A 16,504-nucleotide genomic window follows, 5' to 3' on the forward strand; every position below is an offset into this window, starting at 1 on the left:
TGTGCTAAATGTGAAAAAATTCCCTCAAGGTGTTCTTGAGATATTGTGCTTATGAGAATGAGACGAACAAGGTCACAGTGACCTTTGATCACAAAAATCCAAATGGTTCATTGTTGAGTCCAAGAGGAGGTTTGTGCACAATATTAAGAAATTCGCTTAAGTATCGCTTTTAGTAGAATGAGATGGATGTGAGGTCACAGTGACCTTGACCTTTGACCACCACTATCTAATCAGTTTCTCATTGAGTTCAAGCGGACGTTTGTGCAAAATTTGAAGAAATTCCTTCAAGGTGTTCTTGAGATATTGTGCATACGAGAATGAGACGAACAAGGTAACAGTGACCTTTGATCACAAAAACTGAATCAGTTCATTGTTGAGTCCAAGAGAAGGTTTGTACAACATTTAAAAAAAAATTCCCTGAAGGCATTCTTGAGATTTCACATTCATGAGAATAGGACAGACGGACAGACAGACAACCTGTTAACATAATGCCTCCGACCACATCTGTCCACGATGGAGGCATAAGAAAAACACACAAGAATCTTTTTGGAAGGCAGTGACACAATGTGTGCTGTTTTATTACTTGATCTGTGACTTACTGTGCAACAGTATAGTGTCATATATTAAATGCTTTACATAACCTTTTAAAAAAATGTGTATGAGAACTATGAGATGCTCTGATTATTAGTTATAAGCTCATTTTTCAAATTCAACCGTTTTAAGCAATAAGCCAGCATTGCTGCACGCCAATCCATAAACCGTCAGTCACTTAGTTCATTACCAGGGTTTCCGCATGCATTTGGGTGTGTTGTATTAAGGACATCCGTAAACACACACACACACACAAAATGCAACATTGGTTATTACGCACTCACTCACTCACTCACTCACTCACAAATCTAGACATTTTGCTGAAGGTGTTAGAGGTTTCTGACATATGCGCTGAGGCATCAGGCCTTCGGGCCCTCAGGGACGGTGTGATTGACAGTTTCCCAAACAAGTGGAACAAACAGAGTCACGAGACGCTTGAAAAACACCCACTTGCTCTTTCACAAACAAACACACCAGAGAATGAGACGGACAATTGAACGACGGGACGATGATGGCAGTGATTCCTGCCCTCCGTCACATCAGAGCAGCAGGTCTGTGACTGAGGGCAGCAGCTCGGCCAGCTCCGACTCGATGTTGGCCGTCTGAGTGACAGGGTTGCCGCGGAGATCGAGGCGCTTCAGATTGGGGCAGGAGGCCAGCGGCTGAAGATCTGTCAATTTAGAGATTTCTGTGCATTTGGGTTAATGAAAAGCCTTCCTGTGTGCTGTAGTAACATTAGTAGTGATGAACAGATTTTCCAAGCACGGGTGCAAACATAAGATCCATGTGTCAAATGTGACGCTGTGATATGAATTAATTCTTCTAAATATAACACCTAGAGGCCTAAATTTACATCAGAAGGTATGCACTCAAAATCTAATTCAGCTGTCCTTACAAGAAAACAAAACTTGAAGGTGGCCTCAGTGTCATTTCCTGCGCACCACGTTAATTCTTCTCCAGTGTACCGGGGGAAGTGAAGCGTGAAAGAGAAAGAGCCTGCAGCGATGATGTGTTAAGTGTCTCTTCCCTACTTAATGATGCTGTTTGCTCTGTGAAATTGCAGCGCTGATTTTATTTACTCAACCGCTAAACAAAGTTTCAGGTGAAAACAAATTATTCATGCATTGAAGTTGAAGACTCGATATCGCTGCAATTTTCTGAACTCTGTAAACACCATCCGGGTGTGTAGTGCGTTTTTAACATTGCACTCTTCACACACCATCAGCTGCTTGCACTCTTTAGCAGGGCTGTTTTGCAGCGTTGAGCAGTGCGCTGATTCACACATGTTTTGAGTCACTTGTACAGTGTGAGAGGAGTGTACAGATATAATATAAATTGATCTCTATGACACTGATGTTACAGGATTAACACGGATTTAGAACAGCACGTTCTCTGGGAGACGAATAAATGAATATGAATGATAGATTTAAGGATACTGTTATTCTTCAAGAGAACTTCTTCCAGTTTGGGAAGGTGATACACTCCTTCCAGATTTTCTATGGCGTTGTTATCAGCCTCCAAGACCTGCAAGCGTGAAAAAGTTAAATCAAACATGTTGCAGAGAAAGAAGTAAACAATAAAAAAGGAACACTGCCCGTGTAGGACATATAATTGGATTTGAATTGGAGCTTTATCACCTCCAGGCACTGCAACATGGCGAACTGAGGAGGCAGCCGCTGAAGCTGATTGGAGGACAAATTGATATGGGTAACCAATAACAGCTGGTCCAGGTGGCATAAAGTGGTCAGGTTCTGTAAGAAAGAAATGGGAGATATTATTTTTCAAAGCTCCCCTGTGTGGCAGGCAGGCACACTCTTAGAAGTGAAGAGAACTAGAACTAGGTTTCTGTGGCTTGTCCCCACAGGAAAACCCTTTTGGTTTCCGATAGAGCCTTTCCACCTCAAACCCTTTCAGAGGGTTCTACCTAGAAGCCAACTTACAGGTGATACCTTGAACCATCAATCAAAACCCCTCATGGAGAGCTCTAAAGAGAACCCTTCTATGGCGCAATGGTTCCACCCAGAACCCTCTCTGGGGGTCCCATCTGGAACCCTTTCACCTTTTGAGGGTGCTAAAAAGAACCCAACCAGGGGGTTTATCGAGAATCCTTTTCTATTCCGAGGGTTTCATCTAGAATCCACCCACCCACCAACATCACCCAAAGATCTCTCTCAGGAGGTTAGCCTAGGGCAGGGGTAGGCAACCTGTGGCTCTTTAGCCCCTGTCCAGAGGCTCCTTGAGCCTTTGAGAAAAGAAGTCTATGGAAATTGATTCTATGAATCCAAATGTTGCTGAACCTCAATAGCAGTGGCTGGTTAGCTATGGATGCCAAATCCAAAAAAGTAAATTGAATAAAATAGAGAACGTAGTAGTGTGTGGACAGATTTGTTTGCTCTCACTGCCAGCTCTGCAAAATTGATTAAGTACCAGATAAATAATAATAGTGCCCTGCACAGTGGCCACCTTGTGGTAAAACATATTAACAAATGCTTATTTAGACCATAAGTATAAGCTAATTTAGACTTAATAGGCTATTTACCTTGATTATAAGGCTCAAACATGTTTTGCGGCTCCACACAGATTTTTTCAAATTATTTTTGGTCAAAAATGTCTCTTTTAATGGCAAAGGTTGCAGACCCCTGGCCTAGGGTCTAGGCAACCTCGTCCAACAGTGTTGGGCTTCATGAGGCTCCTAAAGGGCCGGGGCAGATGTGGTCCAGCCCAATCCAGAACAATCACAGTTCACAAAGTTTTTAGGGGTTAGAGAGCTCATTAAATCAGTTGTACAGCCTTCACTATTTCAATGGTGTCGTAGGGCTGGGAACCAGAATTTGTTTCAAAATTAGAGCCGAAGACAAAATGCCAAGTACCAGGTACCCAAAAACAAAAAGAACAATTCAGCAGACCATGTGGTATTATATGGCAGGAAATGAAGGTGAAATCATCATTGACTGATGGGGTTCTAGATACATCTACATTTAAAAATACCATTTAAAATGCATGCAACAATACTTAAAGAACTCTTTCTTCCACAGAAATGGTTCTTTGGATGGAAAGGGTTCTTAAGGGAACCCCTAGCCTTACAAAGAACTTTTGAAGAACCTTATCTTCATAAAAAAAAGGTTCTTTGGATGAAAATGATTCTTAATAGTTAATTCCATTATGGTTTTGCGCAAAATAAATGCAATATTTCTAAAGTTGCGACAAAGTACAATTGCGACTTGCAGGTGTTTCCATTAAAAGGTGTTTGGCGTATGAGCCGTAATTCTCGTAAGATCTCGTCCCGCGAGACTCCACTTTGTTTGCGGAAGTAAGATGGACATTGCAAATCTCTTGCGAGCTGGAACAATCATCTCGGTTGCCACTGCTGCTGTTGCAGTAGTCTACAACCGAAGACGAAGAGAGCGAGTGGTATTCCAAAGGCAAAGTCCTTATAAGTTTGAATAAGTGAACCCTGAACTGGTCATGTGACCCCCAGTGTCATGTCCAGGGACGTATATTTGCGAAAAAAGTGTTTCCATTACACTTCTGCGATATACTTTTATACTGACATGTCTGAAAAACCACCTCATGAGAGCGTAAAAACTTTTTCTCGATATTTGAGAGTTTTTTCAAAATGTTTTTCATTACCATTTTTTTATTGGGATATTTAGGTTTTGCGCATTTCTAGGGTTAATGGAAATGCACTTAATGAAACCCTTAGCCTTACAAAGAACTCTTGAGGACCTCTTTGTTCACAGAAATGGATCTTTAAATGAAAAGGTTTCTTGAGGGAACCTTTGGACGTTCCAAAAAAACATTGAAGAACTCTTTATTTACAAAAAAATGGTTCATTAGACAAAAAGTGTTCTTAATGACACCCTTAGTGTTACAAAGAACCCTCAAAGAACCCTATCTCCACAAAAGGGTTGTTTGACTGAAACATGATTTTAATGAAACCCTTGTTCTTAGAAGGAACACTTAAAGAATTCTTTCTTCACAAAAATGTTTTCTTTGGATGAAAGGGGTTCTTAATGGAACCTGTAATGGAAAATTACTGTATAACTGTATAACCCATCACTTTGCTCGAACAAATGCCTTTTGTAAGTTGCTCACTGATAGAACTCTCTCATGACTGTTTCCCATGTAATTTAAAAATGTTTACACAATCAAATACAATACAGGATTTGTTGTTGTATGTTTTTTTGTTTTTTCTGTTCAAGGCTAAGTTGACTTGTTGACCACAGAACCGGTCCTAGCTGGTTAACGTCCTTGCAGGTGCTCGTACCTTCTTAGTAAGTCAGTAAATTTTATTTCTATAGCACTTTTCACAGATAAAATCACAAAGTGCTTTACAGCAAGAATAAAAAGCAATAAAAGAGAGACAGAGACAACACAGAAAACACACAACAGCACAGAAAACAGATAAAGTCACAGAGGCCCAAAAACATCAACTTCAGTAAAAAGCCTGTCTGAAAAGATAAGTTTCTAGTTCTCTCTTAAAACCTTCAGTGGACTCTATGCTACGCAGAGTCAGAGGTAGTGCATTCTTATCAGTTTCCTCCCTAACTTGTCTATAAAGGAGTCCCAGCAAGGATACCTTTTGGCTACACTCTGCAGACTGCCTGCTCCTCTCTATGAGTGTGTGACCCTTTGCACAAAGCATTGAAAGATTGAAAGACATCTCTGGTGTTTCAGAAATCATTATTTCAGACTCTCACACACTCATGAAGTTTTTTTTAATGAAAAGGGTTCTTGTTGAGACCCTTGAACTTACAAAGAACCCATGAAGAACCCTTTCTTTAAAAGAGTTTTTTCAGAAGCAAATGGTTTTGGGTATAACATCAGCCCTCCAGAAAGAACCTTTCTTGAACCCCTATTTCTAAGAGTAAAAGTAATTTCATTTTAAGCAAATGGAAGTTCTTTTTTCTGATTCCGAACCAACCTTGTCAGACATGCTGAAGACGCGCACTTCAGCGTACTCCATTTTCAGGATGGTGTTTTCAATCATAAACTTGCTGCACAGATCACTGTAATATGCAGAGCGCATAGAATCCACTTCCTGAGGGAGAAAATGAGAACCTTCAGTCAGTGATCTGTTTCCTAGTCAGTGTCACAGACCGTCTGTGGTTGGTACTCACTTTCAATGTTTGGAAATGAGCAAGAGTCTCCTTTTCATATCCCAGTGGGTCTAGCGCCCTCATCAGGAGGATAATGGTCAGTAAGCACCCTGCAAAGGCAGGCAAAGTTTTAATGACTACAATAAAACACCACGATCAGCAGGAGCAAACTTCAGTATTGTGTAATTATGTAAAGTGGGTGATTTGGTTGTGTAAAGAACAAGGAGCTGTGTGGATGTGATGCATTTAAAAGCACTTACACTTATTGAGCGGCTCCAGTTCTTGTAGCTGGTTGCATGATTGCAGCTCTGACTGTAACACTGAGGTCTTCTCTACTGAGAGTTCACTCCTGCACAGAAACAACACACTCAGTTCTTACTCCTTAAAAGAACTACACAGTGTGCTGCTACTGAGCCAAAACCATACCTGAAAAGTTCCTGATCTGTGGCAGAGTCCCGGCACCAACTCTCAGTTCGACCTGTGGAAGTCAAAAGTTCACAGCATTATGTTGCTTTAGAAAATGAACATTTGTAGAACATGAACATGTGATTATGCACGATATGTGTCACCTGTGTAGAGAGCACAGTCTCTGTGAGTGTGTTTTTCAGTCCAGTGTACAGTCAGGTTGTGTTCATTTGTGATGTCGCTTATTGTTCCAGGAGGAAGATCACAGATCTGAGACAGTGTTAAGTTTAATAAAGCACAAAATGGAGATTATTTACTACACAAGTCAAAAGGAAGAGTCCCTGAACTGGTCACGGCCTGCTTTGTGTACTGGTGCCTTTGGTGTTTGGGGAAAGAATGAAATGAGTTGTGTCTGTAATAGACAATATAATCATGTAAGTTGCCTTTATTAGTTAGTCTATCTTTGTTTTCACTCAATTGGCTTGAGTTTTCTGGATTTTGAGTCTCAGTTTACTGTTTTTTTCTTTATGACCACTTGAGAAGTAGGGAAGCAGCACTTTTTTCCAACTCTGCCGTTTACCATGCTGGTAATCTGAATGAATTATAACCATTGTACGGTTGTGCAGTGCTTAGCATTGTCGCATCACAGCAGAAGGGTTCCTGATTCCAACCCACTGTGGGGAGCCTTTCCATGCAGTGTTTGCATGTTCTCCCTGTGTCAGCGTGGGTTTTCTCCGGGTGTGAATGTGAGTGTGAATGGTTGTCTGTCTCTATGTGTCAGCCCTGTGATCGTCTGGTGACCTGTTCAGGGTGAACCCTGCCTCTCACCCAGTGTCAGCTGGGATAGGCTCCAGCCTCCCCCGCGACCCCTGCCAGGATATCATTGTTTAATTTGTGCTTTGCTTTTAATTTTGTAAAAGTTTTAAGGTAACCAGCTCTAAAAAAAAGCTACAGACCCTTAGCATGAGTGTGCATAGTAATTCAATGGCTCATTTCCAAGACAATACAGCAGACTGGTAGAGCAGGGCAGCGTAACTCAAATACAATATCCTTGATGGAATAGCAAAAACAGTAATTTAAAAAAACTTGGCTTTTGGTAGTTAATTTAGATTTGCACAGATCAGTAAAACAATCCATGACTGGGTGAGCATTAAGCATTTTTAAATTTAGTTTGAGAGAGAAAAGAATTAAAATACAAATTTAAAGACACAATAATCAGGTTGTGATGAACATACGTGCAGCCCCTGAGTGAGTGACCACAAATGTAAAGTGTCAGGCCACAGTTGCGTCTGCTCTCACCACAGAAGAAAATAATATTAACATGGGATTATGACTGAATATGGATATGAATGAATAAAGGTGAAATCCTAACAGCTACTTGGCTCGTATGTCAACAGATCTGTGACAACTGAGCAAACTGCATCCACTGTGCAATACGGCAGAAAGCTCCGTAAAAGGCTAATAAATGGACCTTGAGTTCAAAATATAAACACCTACTAGTCCATGTTCATTATGGAAATTATCCTTAAATCAATTTGTCTAGTAACTTTAAATATTTTTGGAATTAAACTACCACATTTTGCTGGCTGCCCTCCACATGAAGCTTCCACACAAGCCTCACTGCACATCTGTGGTACAAGTAACAATGACATTCCTTTCCAGTAGATTTATCAAAGTCTTGTGATAAAACCATTTCTCTTTCTCGTGCACATACCACAGCATCTTTTCAGCATGTGACGCGTTAAGAATGACGAGAACAGAATGTTAAACTGGTATCCAGTTCAACCAGCAGTGACAGTTGATAATTGTGTCTGTGAAAAAAGGATACCCAGACAGGGCTGTGTTTAAAGCGCAGGTGGACGCTCCTCCACTCCACTCTCTGGGGCTGACCGTCGAGAACCAGTAGCAGGCCGACAGACTGCGCCTGAAGGGGCGGAGACAGGAAGAGAAGTCGCTGAGTAAACACAGGGTACCATACAGACACTACAGTACAGTTTCTTACACAATACTGAGTTCACTTTAACTCTTCACACAGTCTGCACAGAAGAGCCGGCACAGACTAAACTGTGAAGAACTTTTCATCACTTTAAACACAAAATAAATTCAATGTCCTCATTTTATAAATTTCTCGAATTATTTTCTCACTCAAACACAACCAGATCTGCATATTTTAAATCCATTTTGCACATTAATATTCAATCTAAAAAACTTGACATGACACAAAATCGGTGTAAATTAAACAACAATTTGCTTCATTCTGCAACATCTGAATAAAAACTACACCGTGAGGAAGGCGCATGTCAATACGCGTTGTTGTATTTTTAATGTTTCTAAACCACTGAAATAAAGGCCTTTTATATTTTTTTAACCATCTTGAGTGCCTGGACCTGGATCATTTAGGCCTTTTTTGGCAACAAGTCTTTCTCTCTTTTATTGAAGCATTCTCTTCCATGAGCACCATTGGTGTGAGGGACACCAGTAGCGCTCCTGCTATCATTTTAATTGATATGTCTATGGACAGAAAATTAATTGACAACTGTTTTTATCATCGAATAGTCGTTTTAGTCTTTTTTTTTTTTAATAAAAAGCCCAAAATGTTGCTTTCATGCTCCTTAAATGTGAGAATTTGACTGAGCTTTGGATTTTTGGACAGTTGGTTCGATAAAAGACACCATTTGAAGGCGTCACGTTGGGCTCTGGGAAATCACACAGAGGACACGTTTCTGACATTTTACTGACAAAACCATAATCAAGATTATGGGCAGATTAATTGTTAAGGAAATAATCACTAGTTTAGTAAGCGCTGCTGTTGCCTGTATCTATAACCTTACTTCACATTAGGCCTGGGCGGTATCATGATATTACAGTATACTGGGGGTTTTAAAAGCCCGAAGGTATGACTTTACTGAATCATACTGATACGGAAATGATGTATTGCAGCAATGTACTGCACAGCACACGCCACCAGAGGTCAGTCTCTACTGGTGGAACGTGCAAAGAAAGCTGACGACAGCGAGTGGTGGGGACAACGTTACAGGACTAGTAAAAAAGAAAATGTCTCTGACCTTGTTTGGGAGTACTGCCACATTTAACTTCATCTTGAGATGACTCCTCCCGACTACAAAAACAGTTTATTAGCCACATGATTTTATTCGACTAATTATCTCCATTTAGCCAACTAATGTGTCAGTATGCGCTGCAGCAACATGTGTCATCAGTGCCTCCAGCAAGAGGAGCACCTATTCATTATTCTATGGGCCATAAGTATTTAAACCCAGTAAGACTTATCTAAGTCGGCTAATTACATGTTACAAGCACAGCCTTGCAGGCTAGACAATGACACACATGCTACAATGACTTCTATCATCAGCAGTTCAGTTGTTGTTTTTCCAAGAATACCATCATACACTGTATACCCCGGTGAAAAAACAGATACCACCCAAGCCTAATTTACATGTATGTTTAGTAAATACATAGTTTACATGTTATTTTTTTGTACTGCATCACTCAAAAGACTTATGTTAAGGAAAATAAGCCTTCTGAAACATATTGTTGCATTTCATTTCCAACAGCTTGTCTGCACAGGAGGGTCGGAGCATATTTTTACGTTTCAAGTCTATTTTCTGCCATTTTAAACCCTTAACTACAGTGACAGTCTGTCAGACTGAGTGCTGCCAAAACACGGTTGAACTACGCTCAACACTGCACCTAAGTGCATCCTGTGAAGACCAAGAGGCCTGAAGCTGCTGCTCTGCTAATGTGCTGCTCACACTACGCTTCCTACTCATCCAGCCTCTGTAGTTGTAGTGAAGAGGTGTCTTTCTTGTTACTGTGATAAAATTAAGTTTTGTTGAACTCATTTTGGTCATTTTCCAACTTATACAACCCAAGTACACATAAGAAAGTTAATAAGCTTTCTTGTTGGGAGACACATTTTTTTGGTACAAGAGTTGATACTGGATGTGTTTTGGTTGCATTTTGGATTTGAGCTGCATGTTGGTTTAAGTGAGAATAAAGACCTTTATTGCTTTAATTTATCATTATGAGGTAAATGTTCATAGCACAATGTAATGGTTACAGAATAATAAAACCATCAGCGTTTAGACTGGTTCCCTACAAGTCTTGCTTTCACTATAGCCCCTTTCACACTGCCAGATTTTCCGCGAATGTTGGGCCGTTTTGGAGGCAAGCTGCGAGCGTTTAGACACACAGAGCTGGATTGGCGAGTTGATCTGAGGTGCCCAATTTTCCACCTCGTAGGGTAGACATATTGGAGGAAACCTTTTTGGTTTAAACAGAACGAGGCGGCCTTCTGCAATGGGAGGGGCCGTTGAAGACTTGTGGGAGGAGCTGTTGATGACGCAGCACGTGTGACCCACTGGCGGTGGATAAACAGGAAACAGCTGATAGCAGGAATTAGCGAGCAGCTAGTAGCAAGAGGGAAACACAAACCTGACAGACACTGTAAAGATGAGCAACTGGGAAGACAAGGAATTGTGTGCCCTCCTTGTCCTCGCAAACGAAGAGGCCATTAACCGTCAGATGACGGGGACGGTGAAGAACGGGCCGACTTATGAGAGAATCGCCAAAGGACTGACCAGCCGCGGCTTCCTTCCCACGTCACTGTTTACGTCACACGCTGAGCTACACGTTTTGTTACTTGCTCACGCCCCCCATTGCCCCGAAAAATAAACAAAAACAAAAGTAGGTAGGCGGCATTTTGCTGCACTCCCCAATTTTGTTTTTATACTACCAATGCTGAAAGAAGACTGATTGGGCTTTCCTGCAAATGTGCACAATTCCCGTTTAAAAAGGGCTTATGCAACTCTGTCTGTCACCAGGTACAATCCCCCAGGAAAACTAAGGTTCAATTTACTGCACAAAGGAAATGCAACCATTGCACAACCCAAAAAAAGTGGACGCAGTATAGAGCAATGTGTGTAACCATTTTTTAAAAATGTCTCAATGAGAAAGTTTTATTTTATGAAAGTAAGTGAAGATACTCACATTAACAGGCCGTGAGAAAGCAACGGCCACTCTCTCCTCATTCCGGCTGACATACACACAGCTGATCATCTCTTCACGTTCCGCTGTTAAAAGACAGAAAACTCTATATGCAACTCGTGTTTCATAAATGACTGAGTACAGCAGATATTTGCAAGCACAAGAAAACTTTGTGCTTTGTGCTTTCAAACACATTTGTACACACAGACACAATTACAGATGGACGTACCTCTGCCTAGCAACCAACGATAGTAGAACCAAGCACTCTGATCATTGGGGTCAGTGAAGAAAGCATTCTGTACAAGTTCATATTCTGAAAACAAAAAAGAAGGTTTAATTAGATGCTAAATTACACAGCAGATAGAACAAGCATTTACAGGCATAATGAAGCCTCAGACTGCCCCCTGTCTGCTTTGATCAGGTACTGCTGACTGCACACAACCTGTCCTTTCATTTGCTGAGTTTACCTTTGAGGAGCTGCTCTTCACAGACGCGATGGGAGTGGGTTTGCGGAGATGGTGGAGGGGAGGTCTGGGGAGGCTCGCGGCACGGTGACGGGGGCTCAGGAGACTCGGGGTGGAGCAGCGGCAGCAGGGTGCTACGGTAATGCCAGCTGGAGTAGTTGGAGAAGTTGGAGCCAATAAGACGATCAGTAAACGCCAACTCCTGATCCACAGGAACACCAGACATCTTCACAACCATGCGGCGATAATCCCAGCAGTGGACTGGTTGAGATGGGAGAATGTGGTGTGAGACATGGATGGAAATAGTGCTGTGAGAAAATGACCCAGATTTCTAGAGTACTGAAGTTGCAACAGCCTCCTTCATTTCTGCTGCTTCCTTTTTCGGCTCCATTACTCACAGTTGCGGTCGTCCAGACTGAGGCAGCGATCACACAGGCTCAGCTCTCTGGCCCAGTCCGGTCGAGGCAAGCGGAATGAGACCCACCCTCTGTGGTGCCAGCTGCCGTAGGACTTTGGATTCACTTTCAGGCAAGACTCCAGAAATGCCAGTTCAGACTCATAAATCTTTTGCACTTCATCCTCCTCCCTGGAGCAGACATGGAGAAACAAAAACATCACTCTCCCGTCATATCTCTCATGATTTTCAAAAAGGGGCTGCGCTGACAACACGCAGGTGACAAGATAACAGATAATGATCTCACCTCACAGTCTCCAGGTGCATTAGGATCTCTCTTCTGTAGTTCCACAGGGTTGCAAAGTCAGGATTGGATGATAGGAGCTGCTGGGTCAGCAGGAGAGCCTCGTCATCCCAGATCCCCTCCTTCCTCTGCCATGCAGGTTCAAGGGAGGGAGGCAGATACACAGACCCAGAGACAGAAATGAGAAATCGACACAAGGACAAAACAAACCTGAAACTGATAAACAGGTTCAACTCTTAATGCACCAAACTAAAATGTTTGATCATGGTAATGAAGACACATGCCACATAGTGCACGGTTAGATGCTAAGCTCTATCGGGCTGCAGCTAACCCCATAATACTTACTTTATTAACAGGGTCAATTCATTTTCAGTTTTAGTTTTCTTTAATGGGATTTCCCACTGGGCTCTGTTTCAGGCCCAATTCTCTTCACTCTGTATAAACTACCACTCGGCAATAATATCAGAAATCACAAAGATTTACAGTAACACTTTACTTGAAGGTGTCTACATAAGAGTGACATGACACTGTCAGGAACCTGTCATGACCATTATGTACATGTCATGCTGTCATTAAGTGTCATTCGGCTTTTATAATGACAAGTTGACTTTGTTTGGGTGTCTTGATTATGACAACTTGACATTAATCAAAGTGACATTACCAGAAGTTTTCTTTGTCATAACAAGTTGACTTTGATTGGGATGTCCTTATTATGACAACCTGACATTAACCAGGATGACATTACCAGTCTTTGTCATAACAACTTGACATTAACAAGAAATGCACCTCTTTTTGTGTTTATGACAAGTTGACATAATGATTGATTGATACAAAGACATCTTCTGGTAATGTCATCCTGGTTAATGTCAAGTTGTCATAATAAGGACATCCCAAACAAAGACAACTTCTGGTAATGTCACTTTGATTAATGTCAAGTTGTCATAATCAAGACAACCCAAACAATGTCAACTTGTCATTACAAAAACCGAATGACACTTAATGACAGCAGTCATAAAGGTTTATGACATGTACATAATGTTCATGACAGGTTCACGACAGTGTCATGTCATAGTTATGACAGTGTCATGTCACTCTTATGTAGATACCTTCATGTAAAGTGTTACCCAATTTACATAATTACGCAGACGATACGCAGCGATATATCTCTGTGAATTCAAATGACTAGAGGTCTGTCAATAACCTAGTCTCGCTCACCAGACCTTTCTCAAGAAAAGAAAGGTCTGGCTGGGCCGACTCTCACTTTAAGATTGGAGAAAGAAAAAACGCCCCGGCTGCTTGTATTTCTTCCATCCAATCACAATCGTTCTGGGCGGTGCCACAGCAACAGTGCGCTTGCAAAAATATTGCCAGGGGGAAACAGGTTTTGGTGTAACGCCCACAAAAATATCGCCTACAGGACGCGAACCATGGCAGAAAAATGGCTACATCCCCACAAGATCAAACACTGCAAAAGTTAGTAAAGGATGTGTTGAAAACGGTTGAAAACTGCTACACAACTGGAGGTGGTAGGGCGGGACTTCAGCGGGTGGCTCGTTCCGCCCAATGAGAGGCTGATCTATGCAGCGAACTTCCGCCCACTCAGACTATCAATAACCTGATTGCATGTGTGTCTTGCATGTGTTAAGGCAAGAAAAAAAAACAAAACAAGATTCTTGTTTTTGATGTCATTCTTGTCTTGTCAAAAGCAGCAATCAAAACTGTCTAACCACCTAAAATTATTTGCACTGAACATGTAAAAACCCTTAAAACCCTCAACTTTGAACATCACATTAGACACATGACTTAAGTGTCCCTTTATCACTTGAGGAATGTTGCCAGAGTCCGACCATCTCTCTCCCATGCAGATATAAATACGCTGATATATGCTTTTTGTCTCCAGCCGACTAAACTATTGTAACACTCCTATGTCTGGTGTGTCTAAAAAAGCCATTGGTAAGCTACAGCTTGTACAGAATGCAGCAGACAGACAGCCGACATTACTCCAATCTTAAAATCATTACATTGGTTCCCTGTCTGTCACAGAATTAATTTTTAAATTCTTTTATTGGTGTTTGAATCACTAAACGGTCTTGCCCCATCTTATCTGTCTGACATGGTCAGGATGCCTGTACCTGCTAGGCCCCTGAGATCCTCTGTCTCAAACCTAGGGGCTCCTTCTCCCTACCTTTAAGTTCTAACCTCTGGAACAGTTTGCCTGAAGGTCTTTGGGGCTGCTGAGCGTCATCTTAAGGTGCGTCTTTTTACCATTGCTTTACTCCTGAAATGTATTTTAACTGATAGTTGTTTTATCTTGTCTCAGCCTGCAGTTTGAACTGAATCTTACTTTATCTTTTATTTCAGGAATGTTTTGTCTTTAACGTTCAGCACTTTGTATTGCATTTTATGCATGAATTGTACTACATATTATGTATATAGTTATTATCAAAATATATGTTTTAATGTACTATAAATGTGTATTTCTAAAGGACCTTAGAAAATATGGCATCTCGTGCAGCCACATATATCTTCAGTTTCTTCTCACGCTCCTTTCTTCTCTCCTCCTCCTGCTGGGCTGTAGATTTAATCTTCACTCGACCGTGCTGTCAAAACAACAAAAATGGATAGCACAGTACAGCTCACTCTGCTGGTAAAAGGTTATTAGGATTATATTTGATTGCTCCATGTGCAATATTAACACTGTACCAAAGCAATGGATATACCAGCATTTGAAAGCAAAGTAAATAAATGATGAATCTCTTACCATCCTTTGTGTTTGTTCAGGAGACCTCCCAATAAATCTGTTTGTGATGGAAAATGAGGAGTGATATTCAGAGTCAGGCCTGAGTAACATGGCAGACAGTGAGCTGACAGGCTGGCACGAAATCAGAATCCAGTTCATGCCAAGTAGGCACAATAAAAATGTGACAAATTAAAATGAGAGCACTGTACAGTTTTTTTGTAAGTGGTAGCTATGTGCAGAAATGTGCTAAATATGATCCAGGTGACGTGTAAACGTTCACAGCATTGAGGATGAAGAGACTGTGTGTTAGGTACAGAGACATGAGTCACATACATGAACGTTAATGTAACATACAGATACAGATGAAGACGTTTATGTAATGGAAGTTATGACAAGTCTAAATCGTGAGCTCAGCCGCTCCCTTATCGTTAGCATACATACATTTATCCGTCATTAATGTTAAACCCTGAACACACACAGCCCTGAGTCTGCAGTTAGCTTGCTAATTAGCTCCGTCCCCAGTAAACAACACTGGGCTGGGTTCATTCAAACCAGAACAGAATGACAGCAACCTGCGACATATTATATATTTACATTTACAAGTATTCAATGAACGCGACGTGGTCTAGCTCATAAAACACCCACCTGTTCTTTTGACTCGGCTTGCTGTGTGTTTTTCAGAATGCAGTTTGATTTGTCATGTCACTACCAGGATCTCTAACGACTACAATTCCCCACTTCCGTCTCATGAAACTGACGTCACGGAGAGAGTCCTGATCGCGGCACTTTGTCGCCCTCTAGTGGAGAAAACAGAAAACTGCGGCTTAGAAACATTCAACTGACCAGAGTTTGAAAGCACCTGGACATTTATATGTGATATTAGTTCGTGGGTGGAAGTGTTAAATCCAGATTATTATTATTATTATTATTGTTGTTATTATTATTATTATTATTATTATTATTATTATTATTATTATTATTATTATTATTGTTATTTATAGCCTGTTATATACATTTTTTTTACTATTATTGCCTACATTGTTTGGCAGAATTTAGTTTATTTGGACTACTTTCATTGTACATTGTACATCTTTTGTTTTTCTCCTTTGCAAACTATATAATATTTGCTTGTGGGCAGAGGTTTTGAATCCTGCTTAGTATTTCATCCTCCATCCAATGATAATAAGATAATAATAATAATAATAATAATAATAATAATAATAATAACAATTGCCTGTTATATTTAAGTTTTTTTTTGTTTTGTTTTTTTTACTATTTTTGCCTGCATTCTCTAGAAGAATTTAGTATCTTTGGACAACTACTATTGTATATTGCATATCTTTTTTTTAATTTTTGTTTTATTTATTATTTTCCCCTAAAATATATTTCTGCATAATTCTTCCTATATCTTTTATTTTAAACAGTTGCACTGAACATATTATATATTTAAATATATTTTTATTTTTTGTTTGTTTGTTTGTTTATTTTTTGCTGTTTGTTTTT

At 40.6% G+C, this 16,504-nt stretch overlaps 1 protein-coding gene across 1 annotated transcript; it reads right to left on the bottom strand.

Annotated features, from left to right (window-relative positions):
• Window positions 1-543: 543 nt before the first annotated feature.
• On the bottom strand, window positions 544-15,742 carry rabggta (Rab geranylgeranyltransferase subunit alpha). Its single transcript, XM_033620860.2, has 17 exons — window positions 15,647-15,742; window positions 15,023-15,059; window positions 14,751-14,861; window positions 12,265-12,389; window positions 11,962-12,149; window positions 11,567-11,824; window positions 11,329-11,412; window positions 11,103-11,185; window positions 7,924-8,019; window positions 6,260-6,365; window positions 6,117-6,168; window positions 5,951-6,039; window positions 5,712-5,800; window positions 5,516-5,632; window positions 2,229-2,342; window positions 2,028-2,115; window positions 544-1,279 (listed from the first exon to the last, which is right to left on the bottom strand). Exons 2-17 carry the CDS (start codon window positions 15,023-15,025, stop codon window positions 1,131-1,133), a joined length of 1,752 nt encoding a protein of 583 aa, XP_033476751.2. The 5' UTR covers window positions 15,026-15,059; window positions 15,647-15,742; the 3' UTR covers window positions 544-1,130.
• Window positions 15,743-16,504: the final 762 nt, after the last annotated feature.

This window comes from Epinephelus lanceolatus, chromosome 6, assembly GCF_041903045.1.
Source record: "Epinephelus lanceolatus isolate andai-2023 chromosome 6, ASM4190304v1, whole genome shotgun sequence".
Taxonomy (NCBI): Eukaryota; Metazoa; Chordata; class Actinopteri; order Perciformes; family Serranidae; genus Epinephelus; species Epinephelus lanceolatus.

Bases quoted from the DNA above. Each gene is read 5' to 3' on its own strand.
- rabggta (XM_033620860.2), bottom strand. The intron at 12,150-12,264 runs GTGAGATCATTA...TGTCTGCTCCAG, and splicing joins ATGCACCTGGAGACTGTGAG to GGAGGAGGATGAAGTGCAAA. The intron at 2,116-2,228 runs GTGATAAAGCTC...TCACGCTTGCAG, and splicing joins CCATGTTGCAGTGCCTGGAG to GTCTTGGAGGCTGATAACAA.